The following is a 19,456-nucleotide window of genomic DNA, read 5'->3' as shown; positions in this document are numbered from 1 at the left end:
TGTTAGTTTTAGACCCCCGAGATCAGTATTGTTTATTAAACTGATGAGAGGTTATAGGTTATTTAAGCTGTTTAATTGAAAAAATATTGCCAAGAACTGGTCATATTTATAATTGATTTTACAAAAATCAAATGTTTTGTTGCTCCTAATAACTTGTCTGTTTCCGGCACATTGAAAAACTACTTCGCTTCGTTGCAATTTATTTAAGAAATCGAGTGAGTAATAGCAAAATCAAAAATCGCTAGCGCAAAACAGCTGGTGTAGATTTTGCTTTTCCTTAATTTTACATAATAAATTAAAATTCCTGGTTTCTTCATACCTTTTCCTTCATAAAATTTTTGAAATGGTTATATTAAAATTGCTAGTTAATGAAGCCGAACTAAAATTAGTACAGTTTAACGTCGGAAAAGTTGACTCTGAATTACAAATCACTTTAAACTCAGTGTCATGGAACATTTAGTTCAACAAGTTACAACTCTAATTAGTTCTGAGCTCCCGAGCTCAAATTAACCTTCATCGGGCTTCCCTTGATCTCGGCTCTGAAAACAAACTCAAATTGATTTCAGCTATATAATAAAGTTGTGCTCAATCTCCTGAGCTCCGATTAACCTATACTATATCGGATTTGTCTTGTTATCGATTCTGAAAAGAAGCTCAACTTGATTTCAGATAATAAATTTTGATTGAAGTTTCAATTGAGAGGAGCAGGTAAAACGTCTGACTTACTTTTTGATTTGAAATTTAATTTTTTCAAATTCATTTAGATCAAATAATTAAGACAGAACTTCTCCTCATTAATGTATTTAAATAATTTTAAATATAGAGCAAAGATAGATAAAAAGAATGGTCAACAATAGACCATGCAGCTCCTCCCAGGGTTCGACAAAACTGAGTGTCCAGTTCTGACTGCGACTGTGAGTGCAAAAACGGTACTGAGGAACTACCAGACAGAGGAAAGTATTCCCGTGACTGGACCAAAATCAGAGCATTATCAGGTAAAAGTACAGATCATCATTATTTGGCTCTGAAGAATACACGGCTAGTGCAGAAAGTCTGACTACCGTTGAAGTTGCAGAAATTGATTTTTACTTTTTTCAGAAATGTTTTTGCTTTTTAATCAATATTTTTTTGCTAAATCTTTTTGCGAGTTTAGCTTGTAGATTGTTTTCTTGACTGAATAATCTTCAGTAAAATGTCGGCTAGCGCTGAAAATAAATTTGAAATTCAATCGCAGAGCCAAGTTAATCGAATATTCGACCTAAAAAGTAAAACTTTCAAGAACTTTTTTGAAAACTTGGTATCACGAATGATGGGATTTCTTTTACTTTTCCCCCATTCGACGTTTATTTGTGGTTCCTAATTTTATGCAAAATTTTCTTCCAATAACAGTATATCGCAAAAATTTTACTAACTCTTAAGTTTCAAACTAAAAATTATTGAAAAAATACACCTTTTGCGAATATATTTATCGCTGAAAGTCAGGAGCTGTATTTCATATTTGCATTTTCCAAGGGCCCGATTTTTAGTATTGCACCTTTCATTAGGACTGTCGGCACCAAGTATGTACCAGCTCACTCATGAACTACTCACCCTACCCAAAGAAAGACGCTTCCGATGAAAACTGGCCCTTGCCGAATTACAATAAAAAGCAATTTCTACAAGAAGCAAAACAATATTTGACAATTTATCACAAGGACAAGAAAACTAGTGACAACGAGTACCAAATTCGACTGAAAGAGATTGAAGAGGAAATCAAGACAAAACAGTTGGCTACGTACACTACAGACGAACTGAGATACGGAGCGCAGCTTGCATGGCGCAATGCAGCCAGGTGTATTAACCGCCTCTATTGGCAGACACTTGAAATAATAGACAAAAGAGAAGTGAAGACAAATGACGCCATGTTCGAAGTCATTTGTCAACACTTACGAAGCTCTTTTAACGAGGGAAAGTTGAAAGCAACTGTTTTGTTTTTGCCTCAAAACGCGAGGTTGTGGTCCAGTCAATATTTGAGATTCGCTTGTTATGAGCAAACCGACGGCACGCTTCTAGGCGACCCAGCAAATCGAGAGCTAACTCGATTGGCGATGAAAATTGGTTGGAGCAAACCCGAAAGTGAACGAACCGAGTGGGATGTGTTGCCTGTAATTGTTCATTGCAATCCGGAAGATGACCCAGTTGGTACGAGTTGCCTGAAGACTGTCGGCCGATTGTCAAACTTTGTCACCCCGACCCAAAATACGACCGCGCGATACGTCAACTGGGTTTGCGATGGTTCGCCCAGCCGTTTGTAGCCGATAAAGCTATAGAAATTGGTGGCGTGGTGTTCAAATGTGTTCCTTTTAGCGGGTGGTCCATGGAAACTGAAATCGGTCGCAACTTATGTGACGTTCAGCGTTATAATGTTATCCCTAAGCTAGCGCATATTATGGATTTTGATGTAACTTTAGCCGCTAGTAGTCAACTCAACATTGACCGCATTTATGTTGAGGTCAATGCCGCTGTTTTACATTCTTTCCAGAAAGTTCAAATATCGATTGTGGATCACCATACTGCGGCAGCCGGATTTCAGAAGTTCTTAAAAGAAGACACTGCGGCTCGCGGAAACACTCCGGCGGACTGGGTGTGGATTGTGCCTCCAATTAGTAGCGGGATGAGTCCCGCTTTCCATCAAGAGATGATGAACTACTTGGTGAAACCGAGCATACTTGATCAGACCGAACCATGGATCCCGTATTTCGAGAGACTTCGAAAAAAGCAAACATTTAAAGTGAAACTAAGGATGAAAAACAACTGGGAACTAGTTGGTAATGTACTGAACCCGCTTTTTGGAATGTTATTATCCCGAGTGAAGAAACGAAATTGTGTTGCCGTTTTGTATGCGTCCACAACGGGAACAGCGGAGTCGTATGCCAAACAGACGGTTAGTCGACTTTTTAAGGAGGGCTACAGAGCAGAGTTGTATGAGTTGGACAAATTCTCGTTCAGCAACACAGACAAAACCCCAAAACTGTTGTTTATAATAACTTCTACATTCGGCCGAGGGAATGCGCCAGCTAATGGGCTTCAAACCGAACAATGGATGGAAGAAATTAACCAAAATTTAATTGAGCCAGAGGATAAAGATATTGGTCAAGCGAACCGCGAGCTAAGGAATTCATGTAGTCACTTTGTATATGCTGTTTGCGCGATAGGTTCTAAAGCATATGAAGACTTCTGCGAGTTCGGTGTTTGTCTCGACAAAACTCTGGAAAGTCTTGGAGCCACTAGGTTGCACACTGTTGCAACTTGTGACGCGCTGAGCGACCAGTACAAAACTTTCTGCAAGTGGGAAACGGGAGCTATCTTGGCACTCAAACAAGCGTTACCAGTCAAACAAGCATCGCCCCACAAAACCGATACCCTCAATGATGAAGAAAATATATCGAACGACTTGGAATCAAGTTCGGAGAATGCTGAATTACCTGATGCAGAAGGAGCTGAAGGTATGATTGAACTTCGCTTTTACGATGACTTGTGTGTTAGTAGAGAAGACGTGGGACCATACACAAAAACCAACCCACTGGAAGCGACGGTTCTCATGAACAACGAGCTAGTGAAGAAAACCGAAAATGGGAATAAAGGGCGTTCGAGTTCTTCCAAAAACCAGCACTCGGTACGTCAAATAGAGTTAGAAATAAAAGACATGCCTTATTTGGCTGGAGATCACGTCTATATTTTCCCAGAAAACCCAAACTCAGATGTTGAAAAGGTAATAAAAAGATGCGGAATGAAATTGGACGACCTTGACTTAGATCGACCTTGTTCTCTGAGTGTTATTTCTAATGGCACCTTTCAGTCTTTGCGTGAACTCATTTCAAAATACGTCGACTTGGTCACGCCTTCACTTCCGAATGTTCTGGCAAGTTTGGTAAGATACGTATCAGATGAAGGCGAAAGGAAGAAAATAATGCAGCTGATTGAAAATAATGAGGTTTATTCCGAGTGGTCAGTCAATCGGTCGACTGTAAATGAAGTTTTGGAGGAGTTCAAATCTGTCGAGATCAAGCTACATGAGCTGATTCAGGTTGCAAATTTACATGCTTTCAATCTATTATATTTTTCCAAGGTTATTTTCAAATTAATCATATTTTAACTTTTGACTATTCTTAGTCAAAAGTTGAAAAAATTTCCAAGGCCGAAAAAAACGAACACAGATTAAGCCGCAAGCTCCCCCTTCCCCTCCTATGATCCCCGACTTCTGATTGGATCGACGAGGGAGTGAAACTAGTTCCTTGCGCACTATATTAGTCAGAAGCCTGATAATTATTAATTTTTAGATTCTACCCCCTCTTCAGCCCCGCCCCTACTCAATTTCATCTTCACCAAGAACCAACGTGAACAAATTGCAGATCACAGTCAGTGTGGTAACATATGAAACACCCAATGGAACCAGACGATATGGCATGTGCTCCAATTTCCTTCACCAAACAGTCGTCAAAGACAAAAGTGTATCGTCATTGAAACCATACAAAACCAACAAAAAGGTCTGTTCTTTGTTATTTTTTCACGAGATTCATTTTGAGCGATTGACCAGAAAATTTTCTAGTAGCGGGTGCAAATCGAATATGCAAAGATTTTAAGGGAGAGGGCGCGTCGACAAAAAGCTCATTTTTTGGTTAAAACATTCAAAGTCATTAAGCCAAATTTTAGGCGTATTTCTCATCAACTCGACTGCAGTTTATTTTTTTTTGCAAGTTAGGGCGCCATTAATATTAGACTAAAGCTTCTAAAATCATCCCGGTGGGCCTCTAAAAAGATGCATGAAATTTTCTATTGTTTTATTGATACCCTCACACCTCCTTCGAGAAGCTCCTAGATCCGCCCATGCGTTTATGTATAGTACCATGCCTATAGAGAAGTTTCAATGCCAAAAAAGTTTGACATGGATGCTAATTTTAGTTTTTAACCATCAACTATCTCCTTCCAGAAACAAATTGAGAATTAATTTCAGATTCTACCCTCTATTGAATCCCACCAACCTCGGATGAGTGCGAACAAATTTCATGGCATAGTCAGTACAGTTGGTTACAAACCAACTAAGAAAAGGAATACTCCGGACTGGTTCCATACTTCCGCCCCAAAGTAGAGTCTAAAATTGAACAATTGTTTGCCTCAAACACAGACGAAAAAACAAGTAAGGTGCGAATTTTTGTGATTGCAAATCCCTCCTTGCGTCTTCCAGGACAGTTGCAGGATCCTCATAAGGTGATTTTTCCAACGTCATGGAAACAATGGATTCTCGACTTCTGATGTTCGCCTTCGGCTCAGGAATTGCTCCGTTCCGCGCATTCTGGCACGAGATTTTTGTCTCTTAGCAGAACGACTCGGATACCCGAGAAAGACCGGATTCTGTTCATTGGCTGCAGAACTCCAAATGATCTCCCATATGCTGACGAGTTGAAGAAATTGACTCAATCAACCTCCAAAGTACATCACCAAGTTCTATCCGAAGTTATTCCGGTTTATTCACGAGTACCTGGACACCAGAAACGATACGTCCAGGACGAAATACCCCTTTTTGAACAGAAAATTTATTCATTTCTAACCGACACGCACAGTTTCGTGTTTATATGTGGTTCGGTCCAAGCTTGTATTGGGGTTGAACGAGGATTGGCGTCGGTAATAGAGTCTTGCCAGCCAGGAAAACCGACGAGAACCGCGGCTGAAGAATGCATCAAGAGAATGAAACGGACCGGAAAGATTCAGTTGGAGATGTTCGGATAGATATCATATTTGAAAGTGTACAAATGTAAAATGGATTTCAAGGTTTTATATAATATGAAGAAATTAGAATGGAGTTCAGGGTCTCATTTTTCATGAAGAATATAATATGGATTTCAGGGTCTTATTTTTTTTCTTCAAAAAAGCCAAAAACCATCTGAAGTAAAAGAGCCATCATAAAAGCAGTAGCAGTAATACTGAACAGTAATGCGCCATTGGTTTTCTTGGAAAGGGGGTTAAATTGTTGTGGAGTTATCATGTTACGGGGTTATAATATAGGGGGTGTAAACATAGGGGGTTAAATATCGTAGGGTTAAAGAGTGGGACACCGTATTTTGGCCTGGAAAAGTTCGCTGTTTGTCTGACTTCGGTCTGATCATTTTTGACCAGATCGACCCTATATCGGCCAATCTCGATGTTGGCAGATAAAATCTAATGAAAGTCCATAAATAGAAATCAAATCATTAAAACAATTAGGTCTGTGATAGAATTATTCATTTGTCTCTGTAAGGCATCTTCCACCGTTATCCATTTTCACTTTTGACTACCTGAGAAAAGATTTACTTATTATTACTCCCTAACGATACCCACGATAGCTTCACTAACTTTTTCTCGCTCTGGAGAATTCAGTTAATTTGTATTTGATTATTTTTTTGGACAGTCATTTTTCGTCTGAAGTCACTGACTCACTCTCACGCTAGTGAATGAGAAGCAATTGCCTGACTTATCTGTTTTCAGGCAATTGTGACAGGTCTTTTTCCTATCTTTTAGCTGTTTATGTCTATTTGTGTTTCAGTTGTTTTAGAGTTCCTCTACAACTTGTCAATTGATAAAATAGGTCGTTTGAAAATTTTAAACTAACTAAATGGTGACATAGGTCTAATGACGAAAAGGCAACTTCAAAGCATAGGTTTGACTCGAGCGCAACCTATACATTTGACTTTCACAAAAAATTACAATTATCTCATTGTTTTTAATTTGATCACAGCAATAATGGAGATGCTACAGGCATCCACATGATAAAGCAGTGCAGCTTTTCATATGCATTTAAATGCTTATCTGGCCAATGAGGTACTCCGAACTGTACGTTAATTTTAAAGTTAACCCGACTGTGTTCAAACACAGAGCCCAACCTTCAAATGACTTTCATAATAGTTTTAGAAGCTGGTCACTTCTGAACGAAAAATAAACATAATTCACACTACTTTGCTTTTCACACTTTTAACTACACTAACTTCATCAAAACTTAACTCCATTTTCTGTAATGTGGAGAAGGAAGACAATTTGTGAAAAAACATTACATCAGAAGACATGAAAAACCCAACTATTGTAATTTCAGAGGAACGGCGAAAGATATTATTCCATTTTGAAAAATATCAGTTGAAAAATTTTAATTTGGTGTCCAATTTTAAATTACTGTTTGAAAATCACACTTTGTATTTTTTTCAGCCAACGGATTTGAGTATCTCCATGTTTGTATGCTTACTGACGAGTGTAAAATCGAAGCTGTCGGCTTGTCGGTCGAACATCGGTCGAACATTAGCAGCGGTGTTCAAGAAGGGTAGCGGTGGCGAAATGGCTACGTATCCGCCTATCAGTCTAAAGGTCGGATGTTGGAAAGCCCACCAGGATACGCACTCGTTGCTTAAGGGTGAGGTAACATTTCCCACACCAGACAAATAGCAAAAAATGCATTTAGTTTTTTAGCAGGGGGCCAAAAACAGCATTCTGAGAAGCTCGTGTGTGTCTCTTCCCTTGTCGTCTTAATAATAGCCTCAGAACCATATCACAAGTTTTAGCGTCATCGTTGGTACTATTTGCCTGGCGCATAAAAAAAATAAATTGTTAGTTTTTTTTCATGTTCTCTGATTGGGCGTTTTTTGAAAAGAGGCCAAAATGGCTATATTAAAAAATCCTGCACCAATATTCCGTGAATTAAAATCAATTATAATAAGAGGATGTGAATATATTTCTTTATTAAATTGGAGGATATCCTCGAGCGGGGTATATAAATTTGCTCAAAATATAATGGTAGATTAACCAAGAAAAGTTATTAAATTTTTTGTTCCGAGTTTCGATACGAAAGTAACGGAATATTTGTGCTCTGGTGAGTTTTTTTCTTCAGACAAATTTCGACTTTTTAACCTGCCATTTTTTTCATATCATTCAAAGGGTATTGTTGTCTAGAGCTTAAAGTTGAAAAACTATTTTACCTGTGATCATTTTTGAAAAACTATAGGGATTTGAAAATTGCCATTTTGGCCAGTTTGGGACAATTAACGCGCGATATATTTAATCCGTCTTAGAATCGTTCCAAATTGTTTGAAAGGCTCTTTTCCAGTTTCCCCCCTTTTAAAATACCGAGTTTTATGTTTGTTTTACGTGTTATTATGGCCAAATGCGTGATGTTACGATGTAAAATATGAAGAACAAATCTGTTCACAGTTATCGATTTGTTCACCACCTCAAATTTCATTGCATCATGACAACGTTAAATAAGCTTTTCAAAATTGAATTTGAATTGAATTTGAAAGGGGGGAGGGAAACTGGAAAAGAGCCGGTTGAAAAAAGTCTTTATGTCATAATTGATTTGTTAAATCTATCCTTTTGTATTTATGTGGCGTGCGGGGGGGGGGGGGGGATAATTGTCACAAAAAAAATCTCAAACTTTAGAAAAGAAATTTTTCTTATATTTTAATACATTTATTTTTTTAATGTTATTACTGCTCCATAAACCTTAAAAGGCAGTCGGAACATTCAGGTCTTCGCCCTGATTCGAGATGTCTTGTTTGATTTCGGAATTGGAGACAAATTTCATTGTATGTTCTTCAAAAATGAGAAAAATTATCTTAAGGAAAATCTAATTCTTCAGGAAATTCGATTAAAAAAAACTTGAGGAGTCGAAAAATGCTTCACGTAAAATGGCGAATGGAAGAGGCCTTTTTAACCGAGTTATACTATAAATATCATAACCGACAATTTAATAAAATAATTTTATTTCATGCTTCTTTACATTTTTCTCAAAATCCTTAATTTTACCATTTATCAAAAACAATCAAAGAAACAAATTTAGTTTAAACAATGATTGAGCATGTGATTAACTACTCGAATCAAAATTAATGCCTGCAGAGGTTCTAGTTTTAAACAGGAAAAATTGAAAAACGTGAAAACTAAAGATGATAAAAAAGCCAAAGTTGATTGTTTTTACAGATTTTTCTAGAAAATAAAAAACAATTAAGACTTCTCGTATATGAGAGCTCAGCTCTAAACTTTTTACTGCATTTTAAAGCCAATCAAAAAGTTTTTTGATAGAAAAACTGAGGAAATAATCAAAAGAGACACAAAGTAATTTTTTTCAAGTTCTTTCTTCAATTTATCCAACACACGCTAACTTCGATTACAAAGAGTTGTATTTAGCGTCTTTTATTTAAAAAAAAGACTTCCTAATAATGACTTGCCTCACTTCATTTGGTAACGCATTAATCCGACCCTTACGCGTGTTGGAAAATGTTGGCCTGCTACGCGTGTTGCAAAAACAAAAATCCCGCGTTTATTATACCAAACTTGCCAAATGACGAATTTTCAAATATTTTCTTTAGAGTTTTTATCAAACTCTTTTAGCTAACCGTTTGAAATTTGACTGAACAAAAAAAAAGAACCACAAGCTTTAATTTTTCACTTTTTCTTCAAAAATCGAAAGAAAAATTAAATGAAACATGATTGCTCTTATTAGGACAACGCTTTGATTGTTTTGAGTGCCCTTTAGTTCTATGAAGCGTAGCCGTGTGAGATAAAAACAATTAAGTTTTCGGAAATACGGTTTGAAAAATTGATTTTTTTTGGGCGGAAACCATCACCTCGCATAATAGGCAAGGTACAAAGTGATATTGTTCGCATATAACATAAGTATTAAATGGACCAATTAGACTTTCTCAATTCAGTTTGGAACGATTTCTAACACGGATTAAATCTCCGCCTACGCGTCAATAGCACAAAACATATTGCACGGCAATTATCTCAAATTGGCCAAAATGATAATTTTCAAATCCCTATGGTTTTTCAAAAATGATCACGAGAAGAAAGATTCCCTTAAAATTGAGCTCAATACATTACTGGATTTCAGAAGATAAAACAAAATTCTGTTTAAAAATAGCTATTTAAAACGTCGAATTCTTCGAAACGAAAAGGAACTCTTTTCCACTTCCCGGGTTTTCATTGTATTGTTGTATTGTTTTGTTTTGTATTGGGTTGTTTTCTATTGTATTGGTTCAATCAACCTCCAAAGTACATCACCAAGTTCTATCCGAAGTTATTCCGGTTTATTCACGAGTACCTGGACACCAGAAACGATACGTCCAGGACGAAATACCCCTTTTTGAACAGAAAATTTATTCATTTCTAACCGACACGCACAGTTTCGTGTTTATATGTGGTTCGGTCCAAGCTTGTATTGGGGTTGAACGAGGATTGGCGTCGGTAATAGAGTCTTGCCAGCCAGGAAAACCGACGAGAACCGCGGCTGAAGAATGCATCAAGAGAATGAAACGGACCGGAAAGATTCAGTTGGAGATGTTCGGATAGATATCATATTTGAAAGTGTACAAATGTAAAATGGATTTCAAGGTTTTATATAATATGAAGAAATTAGAATGGAGTTCAGGGTCTCATTTTTCATGAAGAATATAATATGGATTTCAGGGTCTTATTTTTTTTCTTCAAAAAAGCCAAAAACCATCTGAAGTAAAAGAGCCATCATAAAAGCAGTAGCAGTAATACTGAACAGTAATGCGCCATTGGTTTTCTTGGAAAGGGGGTTAAATTGTTGTGGAGTTATCATGTTACGGGGTTATAATATAGGGGGTGTAAACATAGGGGGTTAAATATCGTAGGGTTAAAGAGTGGGACACCGTATTTTTGGCCTGGAAAAGTTCGCTGTTTGTCTGACTTCGGTCTGATCATTTTTTGACCAGATCGACCCTATATCGGCCAATCTCGATGTTGGCAGATAAAATCTAATGAAAGTCCAAAAATAGAAATCAAATCATTAAAACAATTAGGTCTGTGATAGAATTATTCATTTGTCTCTGTAAGGCATCTTCCACCGTTATCCATTTTCACTTTTGACTACCTGAGAAAAGATTTACTTATTATTACTCCCTAACGATACCCACGATAGCTTCACTAACTTTTTCTCGCTCTGGAGAATTCAGTTAATTTGTATTTGATTATTTTTTTGGACAGTCATTTTTCGTCTGAAGTCACTGACTCACTCTCACGCTAGTGAATGAGAAGCAATTGCCTGACTTATCTGTTTTCAGGCAATTGTGACAGGTCTTTTTCCTATCTTTTAGCTGTTTATGTCTATTTGTGTTTCAGTTGTTTTTAGAGTTCCTCTACAACTTGTCAATTGATAAAATAGGTCGTTTGAAAATTTTAAACTAACTAAATGGTGACATAGGTCTAATGACGAAAAGGCAACTTCAAAGCATAGGTTTGACTCGAGCGCAACCTATACATTTGACTTTCACAAAAAATTACAATTATCTCATTGTTTTTAATTTGATCACAGCAATAATGGAGATGCTACAGGCATCCACATGATAAAGCAGTGCAGCTTTTCATATGCATTTAAATGCTTATCTGGCCAATGAGGTACTCCGAACTGTACGTTAATTTTAAAGTTAACCCGACTGTGTTCAAACACAGAGCCCAACCTTCAAATGACTTTCATAATAGTTTTAGAAGCTGGTCACTTCTGAACGAAAAATAAACATAATTCACACTACTTTGCTTTTCACACTTTTAACTACACTAACTTCATCAAAACTTAACTCCATTTTCTGTAATGTGGAGAAGGAAGACAATTTGTGAAAAAACATTACATCAGAAGACATGAAAAACCCAACTATTGTAATTTCAGAGGAACGGCGAAAGATATTATTCCATTTTGAAAAATATCAGTTGAAAAATTTTAATTTGCTGTCCAATTTTAAATTGATGTTTGAAAATCACACTTTGTATTTTTTTTCTTCAAAAATCGAAAGAAAAATTAAATGAAACATGATTGCTCTTTTTAGGACAACGCTTTGATTGTTTTGAGTGCCCTTTAGTTCTATGAAGCGTATCCCTGTGAGATAAAAACAATTAAGTTTTCGGAAATACGGTTTGAAAAATTGATTTTTTTTGGGCGGAAACCATCACCTCGCATAATAGGCAAGGTACAAAGTGATATTGTTCGCATATAACATAAGTATTAAATGGACCAATTAGACTTTCTCAATTCAGTTTGGAACGATTTCTAACACGGATTAAATCTCCGCCTACGCGTCAATAGCACAAAACATATTGCACGGCAATTATCTCAAATTGGCCAAAATGATAATTTTCAAATCCCTATAGTTTTTCAAAAATGATCACGAGAAGAAAGATTCCCTTAAAATTGAGCTCAATACATTACTGGATTTCAGAAGATAAAACAAAATTCTGTTTAAAAATAGCTATTTAAAACGTCGAATTCTTCGAAACGAAAAGGAACTCTTTTCCACTTCCCGGGTTTTCATTGTATTGTTGTATTGTTTTGTTTTGTATTGGGTTGTTTTCTATTGTATTGGTTCAATCAACCTCCAAAGTACATCACCAAGTTCTATCCGAAGTTATTCCGGTTTATTCACGAGTACCTGGACACCAGAAACGATACGTCCAGGACGAAATACCCCTTTTTGAACAGAAAATTTATTCATTTCTAACCGACACGCACAGTTTCGTGTTTATATGTGGTTCGGTCCAAGCTTGTATTGGGGTTGAACGAGGATTGGCGTCGGTAATAGAGTCTTGCCAGCCAGGAAAACCGACGAGAACCGCGGCTGAAGAATGCATCAAGAGAATGAAACGGACCGGAAAGATTCAGTTGGAGATGTTCGGATAGATATCATATTTGAAAGTGTACAAATGTAAAATGGATTTCAAGGTTTTATATAATATGAAGAAATTAGAATGGAGTTCAGGGTCTCATTTTTCATGAAGAATATAATATGTATTGTATTGTATTGTAATGTATTGTATTGTATTTTTTTGTATTGTATTGTATTGTATTGTGTTGTATTGTATTGTATTGTATTGTATTGTATTGTATTGTATTGTATTGTATTGTATTGTATTGTATTGTATTGTATTGTACTGTATTGTATTGTATTGTATTGTATTGTATTGTATTGTATTTTATTGTATTGTAGTGTATTGTATTGTATTGTATTGTATTGTATTGTATTGTATTGTATTGTATTGTATTGTATTGTATTGTATTGTATTGTATTGTATTGTACTGTATTGTATTGTATTGTATTGTATTGTATTGTATTGTATTTTATTGTATTGTAGTGTATTGTATTGTATTGTATTGTATTGTATTGTATTGTATTGTTTTGTATTGTATTGTATTGTATTGTATTGTTTTGTATTGTATTGTTTTGTATTGTTTTGTACTGTTTTGTATTGTTTTGTATTGTTTTGTATTATGGTTCTGTATTGTACTGTTTTGTTTTGTTTTGTGTTGATTTGTTTTGTATTGCATCGTACTGTATTATTTTGTATTGTATTGTATCGTATTGTTTGGTATTGTATTTTCATTCAGAAGCTTGTCACTTCTGAATGAAAAAAAAACATAATTTACACTTTGCTTTTCACACTTTTCACTACACGAACTTCATCAAAACTTAACTACATTAGGCAAGGTAGAACTTCATAATAGGCAAGGTACAAAGTGATATTTTTCGCATATAACAAAGTATTAAATGGACCAATTAGCCTTTCTCAATTCAGTTTGGAATGATTTCTAACACGGATTAAATCTCCGCCTACGCGTCAATAGCACAAAACATATTGCACGGCAATTATCTCAAATTGGCCAAAATGATAATTTTCAAATCCCTATAGTTTTTCAAAAATGATCACAAGAAGAAAGTCTCCCTTAAAATTGAGCTCAATACATTACTGGATTTCAGAACATAAAACAAAATTCTGTTTAAAAATAGCTATTTAAAACGTCGAATTCTTCGAAACGAAAAGGGGCTCTTTTCCACTTCCCGGGTTTTCATTTTCGTTTTTGAAAAACTAATTACTTCATTGTTTTCACAATGCCATGAAAGTTGAATTTGCATTTTTGCTCTTCAAATTTACACCGCGACATCATAATAACCGAATTAAGGCTGCTTGTATCCAGCGAAATTTTGAATGTTACCTTCCACAGTTTTAAATATGAAAAATTTATGAAGTTCTCAAAAGTGAATTTTTCCGGACTTTTATAAGAAAAAGGCCCACCGCTAAGCCAAACACAATGTGATAATTTTAACTTCTAGTAACAAGTTAGTAACACCAAAATCTTGCCTCAATTGAGTTTGGAACGGTTTTTAAATGGATTAAATAGCCGCTTACGCGTCAATAGCACGAAACATATTGCGCATTCTTTTTGCCAATCAGCCCAATAAGCATTTATCAAACCTCGATAAATTTTCAAAAAAAGATTACTGGTATTGACTTTTCAAATTTGAGCTAAGACAGCATTGAATTCATATGGCATAAAAATTTCATTCAAAAACTGCTAGTTAAAAAGTCGAAGTTGCCCTAGAGGAAAAAAATCATCCGCGCCCAATCATTCCATCACTCTCTCCAAAAAATGGGACAATAACACGTAAAATAAGTATAAAAACACAAAATTTGAAAATTGGGGAAAATGGAAAAGATCCCAAAACAATTTAAACACAATTTTGAAGTCAGTGGGTTGACATAACGTTTCATTCTTTTTTTGCGGCCACTTCAATCTATACGTGAATATAAAACAACACTGAGAATTTTTACGAGAGAGGTATAACCGGATACCGTCAAAAAGTTGCTTCTGGGAATATTTTAAGCAGAAAAATATTTTTTGAAACAATTTTGACAGTAAATATTTTTTGAATCATGTTAAGGCAAAAATCAATGAACATTAAAAGCATCTTCTCTACGCATTCAATTTTTCTGGTGTGAAAGCTTTTACCGATAAGTTCAAAAGAACAAAAAAATTACGAAAACAACATGGCAGTTTTTTAAAGCAATTTGTGTCGACGACATTTATCCAAAGCGGCGACATTCGTTAATCAACTGTACAGATTTCAAAGAGCTATGGATAGAAAACGAAATTTTAGTCGTACAGGGCTTAATTGGGTATTTGCGGAATATGATAATTCGACAGGGAGCTTTGATTTTTTGTGGGGGTTTTTGAATGGCAGATGAAGCAGGATATGGCGTATTCTGTCTATGCCCGAAAACACGTAGCGAAAATTTCATGGGGTGGAAAAAAGTATCATTTTCCTTTATTTCTTTTCAAATGAGAATATACCGATTGATACACCGAGTAAAGCAGCTAAGGCATTAAGAGCAGCGACAAGCACCTCGGTTCAACTGACGATAATTAATGGTGGAATCGGGAAATAGTTGACTTCTTTCAACTATTACTTGCTGTAATTATTACACGAGCGTGCCTATTGGAGATCGATTTGACTTCAGGCCATCTTTTTACTGCTCGTCTGGTGTTTTAACGTGGTATGGTGCCTAAATTGAAAATTATCTGCAACAATTCATCCGCCGACCAACTCTAATATTTCATCCTCAACCAAATACCAACAAAACAAAGCTAAGCTTACGTCTCAATTGATTGCTATACTTTACCCACTTCCCATCAATCATTCGTCTACTTATTGTACCACCAGTTCTGCTGTCTTCCGGATTTCCTCTTATTGACAGAGCTACTCTGAACTACGGCCAGGTTTGTTTGCGAATAAGACCAGACAATAAGTTTTTGGAGTTTTTGGCTCTTTTCCAGTTCCCCCCTTTCAAATTCAATTTTGAAAAATCTATTTAACCTTGTCATAATGCAATAAAATTTGACGTGGTGAACAAATCGACAATTCTGAACAGATTTGTTCTTCACACTTTACAGCGTAACATCACGTATTTAGCCGCAATGAGACGTTAAACAAACATAAAACTCGGTATTTTGAAAGAGGGGGAGCTGGAAAAGAGCCGTTCCGACTCCATTTTAAAGTCTATAGAGCAGTGTTTGCTACAGTTCTTTTTCCATTTCCCCCACTTGCCAATTTTATTTTAAAAAAAGATATTTTTAACCATGACCGATTCTTATGAAAAAAAAGTGGCATGCAGCATAGTTAAGCCATGACAAACGTATTTGGCCTTCATGCAAGGTTGAGGGGGGAGCCTTATTTTCAAAAAATTGATGAAATTTTTCAATTTGTTTTTTGAGAACTTTAAAGAATTTATGGCTTTTTACTCTCCCCCACCTCATACGAACATCACTTTTAGGTTCTTTTTCCTTCCCCCCCCAATGGAAAATTTAACTAGTGAAACTTTGTTCACCTTATCCGAATGTTACGAAAATTGGCATGCGAACTATTTAGGCTATGACAAACATATTTGGTCTTCATGACTAACCTTGTAAAACCCCTCGTTACACCATAAAGTTGACGCTTATGTGAGGTGGGGGAAAAGGAAAAAGAGCCCACTTTTATTGTGTAACGAGTGGTTTTACAATGTCAATTATGTAGACCAAATATGTTTGCCATGTCCTGATTAGTTGCCAATTTTCATGTCAATCGATGTAATGTAGAAAATTTTGCAGCTGGGGAGGGAAAACAGCAAAAATAATCTCCACACGCGCTTTGTTAGCTCAATTCAATTTGGAACGAAATCTAAGACTGATTAAATCCCCGTTTAGGCGTGGTTAGCACAAAGTATTTGTTGTGCGTCAATTTGACCAAATTAGCTCAACCCGATAACTTTACGAAAAATATCACAGCCATTTTTTCCCACTTCTCTCTTCTTTGATTTGTTTTTAACAAAATTTTTCCAAGTTAGAAACTGCATCAACACGTGTGAACATGTGAAAAAATTTTTGGCTATTTTCCAGTCCCCCCCGCCTGCAAATTTTTATATTTGAAGTTTTTGTTCACTTTGTCCAATTGTCATGAAAATTGATATGCAGACTATTTAGGCCATGACAAACAAACATATTTGATCTTCATAATTAACCTTGTAAAACCACTCTCTGGAAAAAGAGCCAAAACCTCTGCCAAACACTGCTAGTTAAAAAAACTTTTCTGGATAAATAAAATCACTCAATCACAATTATTCTGTCACTTGCTTCGGAAGTCGGAATAACAACTACTTTCACGCCTGCATACCGAAGAAATAAAGCGTTCTAAACACAATCTTTCGGCTCTTTTTCCTTTCCTCCCCCACCTGCAATTTTTTACAAGTAAAGTTACTGTTCACATTGTCCGGACATTATGAAAATTGACATGCGGACTGATTAGGATGTGCCAAACACATTTGGTCTTCATATTTAACCTTGTAAAACCACTCGTTACACCATAAAATTGATGGTCGTGGGAGGTGGGGGGAAAGGAAAAAGAGCCAATCTTTCTTGATACATTACATCGTATTATCGCGCATTTTAGCCACAGCTATACAAAACAATTGAATGAAAACAGAAAACGCTGTTTTCCTCTACACCCTCCTCAAAACGTTCGAAATTCAACACTAAGAAACTATGAAATTTATATTACACTGGCGGGCAAACTGAAATGCATGTTCACGTTTTTACTTTCCAAAATGACTAACTGGCTCGTTTCCAGTTCCCCCTTTCAAATTCAATTTTGAGAAGTATATTTAACGTTGTCATAATGGGCTCTTTTCCAGTTCCCCCCTTTCAAATTCAATTTTGAAAAGCTTAATTAGCGTTGTCATAATGCAATGAAATTTGGCGTGGTGAACAAATCGACAACTGTGAACAGATTTGTTCTTCATACTTTACATCGTAACATCACGCATTTAGCCATAATAACACGTAAAACAAACATAAAACTCGGTGTTTTAAAAGGGGGGAAACTGGAAAAGAGCCTCATAATGCAATGAAATTTGGCGTGGTGAACAAATCGACAACTGTAAACAGATTTGTTCTTCATACTTTACAGCGTAACATCACGCATTTAGCCGTAAAAACACGTAAAACAAACAAAAAAACTCGGTGTTTTGAAAAGGGGGGGCGGAACTGGAAAAGAGCCGACTAACTTTTCCAAAACCACTATAGAAAAATTTTAACTAGCAATTTAACAAATCTTTTCTTGGACCGACACCAATTAATATGAACCATCTTCCCTGAAATCTCAATAATTGCTTTACTCGTACCATTTTATTCCGGGTCTAGAAAAGCCAGTTTTTACCATTTGAAATAGTTTTTTATGGCTCTTTTTTAGTCCCCTTTTTCAAAATACCGAGTTTTACGTTTGTTTAACGTGTTATTACGGCTATATGCGTGATGTTACGCTGTAAAGCATGAAGAACAAATCTGTTCAAAGTTGTCAAGTTGTTCACCAAGTTTCATTGCATTATGGCAAAGTTAAATAAATTTTTCAAAATTGAAATTGAAAGGAGGGGAAACTGGAAAAGAGCCGGTTTTTCCTACGGTATGAAATCATAAAAAACACCGGGGTTGGAAAAAATTGTATCGCTGCAAACTTCTCAAGTTTCACATCGCATGGCCAACTTCTTCTGCTCCGCTTAATCAAAAGAGAATGCAACTAAATCATGTAGGCAACAAACGTAATCTAACTTTTTAAAGTATGTTCAAATTTAGAAATTCTAAACTTAACTGTACGTACAAAATGATAGAGTGTTGATCAAAAGTGTCATGCACACCAGTCATTCAAATAATTTAAATAAAAAACTTGACAAAAATTCGCAGTTACTAGTGAACATACCTAAAAAAACTTATTAGCCATTTTTTGAATGTAGCCACAGTTTTTTAAATGCTTGATTAGCTTCAGGATAACATGTAAATTTGTTCTACAATTCAAGTTCTAAGTAAAGTTTTTGCTTCTAGAATTATACCTTTAATGTCAATTCCCCACTCCCAAACTCCTTCCGTCTGCTAGTTGCCGGTCTTTCTGTGCAAAAGTGCAGCGCCGCAAGTGTAAGTAACTTAATATTTCTGGCGACCTGATCGATTATCATGTTATTGAACTCCATTTTTTCACAATCAACATGGACGGCGACTTACTACTTTCGGCATAAGAGTTCCCTTCCGCAGTGCTCTTGAAGAGTTCATAAAGTAGTCAAGAAAAAATAACTATGAAAACTAAAAGGAAAAACTGAACCTAGGACTTTTTATTGGAAAAACTGTAATTGTGTCTTGACTGAACGCTTTTGAGTTTTAAATTTTCACATCCATCCATTTAGTTTCTTGCATTGTAATTTTAAATTCAAAAACGTTTTCTCACGTTTTTGTGCCTCAAGCTAAAGGTGCAAAATGACCAGAGATTAGAAAATACACTTCAGTGATTCATGCAACAATTAAAAACTTAACGCATCAAAACTTAACAAATCAAAAAATTAGTTTTTGTTCACATTTTCCTTTAGCAAGCCTTATCTTATCATTTTTTGAGTTTAAATTGATCCTCAAAAGTTGAAGTTATTTGTTAATTTTTGATCTGTGACTAATTTTGTGCTAAGATGCAAATTATTTCAATAATTCAAATTTTCACCAAAGTTTTCTATTCAATTTTTTTTTCTATAAGCATAGACGGTTATATAAGTATGAATGATGAGTAAAAAATATTTCTCATTTATTGCCACTAGAAATCTA

At 35.7% G+C, this 19,456-nt stretch overlaps 3 protein-coding genes across 3 annotated transcripts in view; all 3 read left to right on the top strand.

The window, feature by feature from the left end:
- Positions 1–19,456, top strand: part of LOC134846666 (uncharacterized) — a 214,954-nt gene that overhangs the window by 61,915 nt on the left and 133,583 nt on the right. The window lies entirely within an intron of this gene.
- On the top strand, positions 507–5,877 carry LOC134846658 (nitric oxide synthase-like protein). Its single transcript, XM_063864046.1, is given in 5 exon segments — positions 507–995; positions 1,545–2,171; positions 2,174–4,066; positions 4,320–4,526; positions 4,994–5,877. Coding segments are annotated over 5 exon segments (2,997 nt in total). The 5' UTR covers positions 507–860; the 3' UTR covers positions 5,129–5,877.
- LOC134856857 (calcium/calmodulin-dependent protein kinase type 1-like) overlaps positions 15,264–19,456 on the top strand; it is a 35,122-nt gene continuing 30,929 nt past the window's right edge. Inside the window, exon 1 of the mRNA XM_063873148.1 lies at positions 15,264–15,562. The gene's annotated coding sequence lies outside the window, so the exon portion shown is untranslated. The remainder of the gene's footprint in view (positions 15,563–19,456) is intronic.

Source organism: Symsagittifera roscoffensis, chromosome 1 (genome assembly GCF_963678635.1).
Source record: "Symsagittifera roscoffensis chromosome 1, txSymRosc1.1, whole genome shotgun sequence".
NCBI classification, from domain to species: domain Eukaryota; kingdom Metazoa; phylum Xenacoelomorpha; order Acoela; family Convolutidae; genus Symsagittifera; species Symsagittifera roscoffensis.
This window is presented reverse-complemented; position numbering and strand designations above follow the sequence as displayed.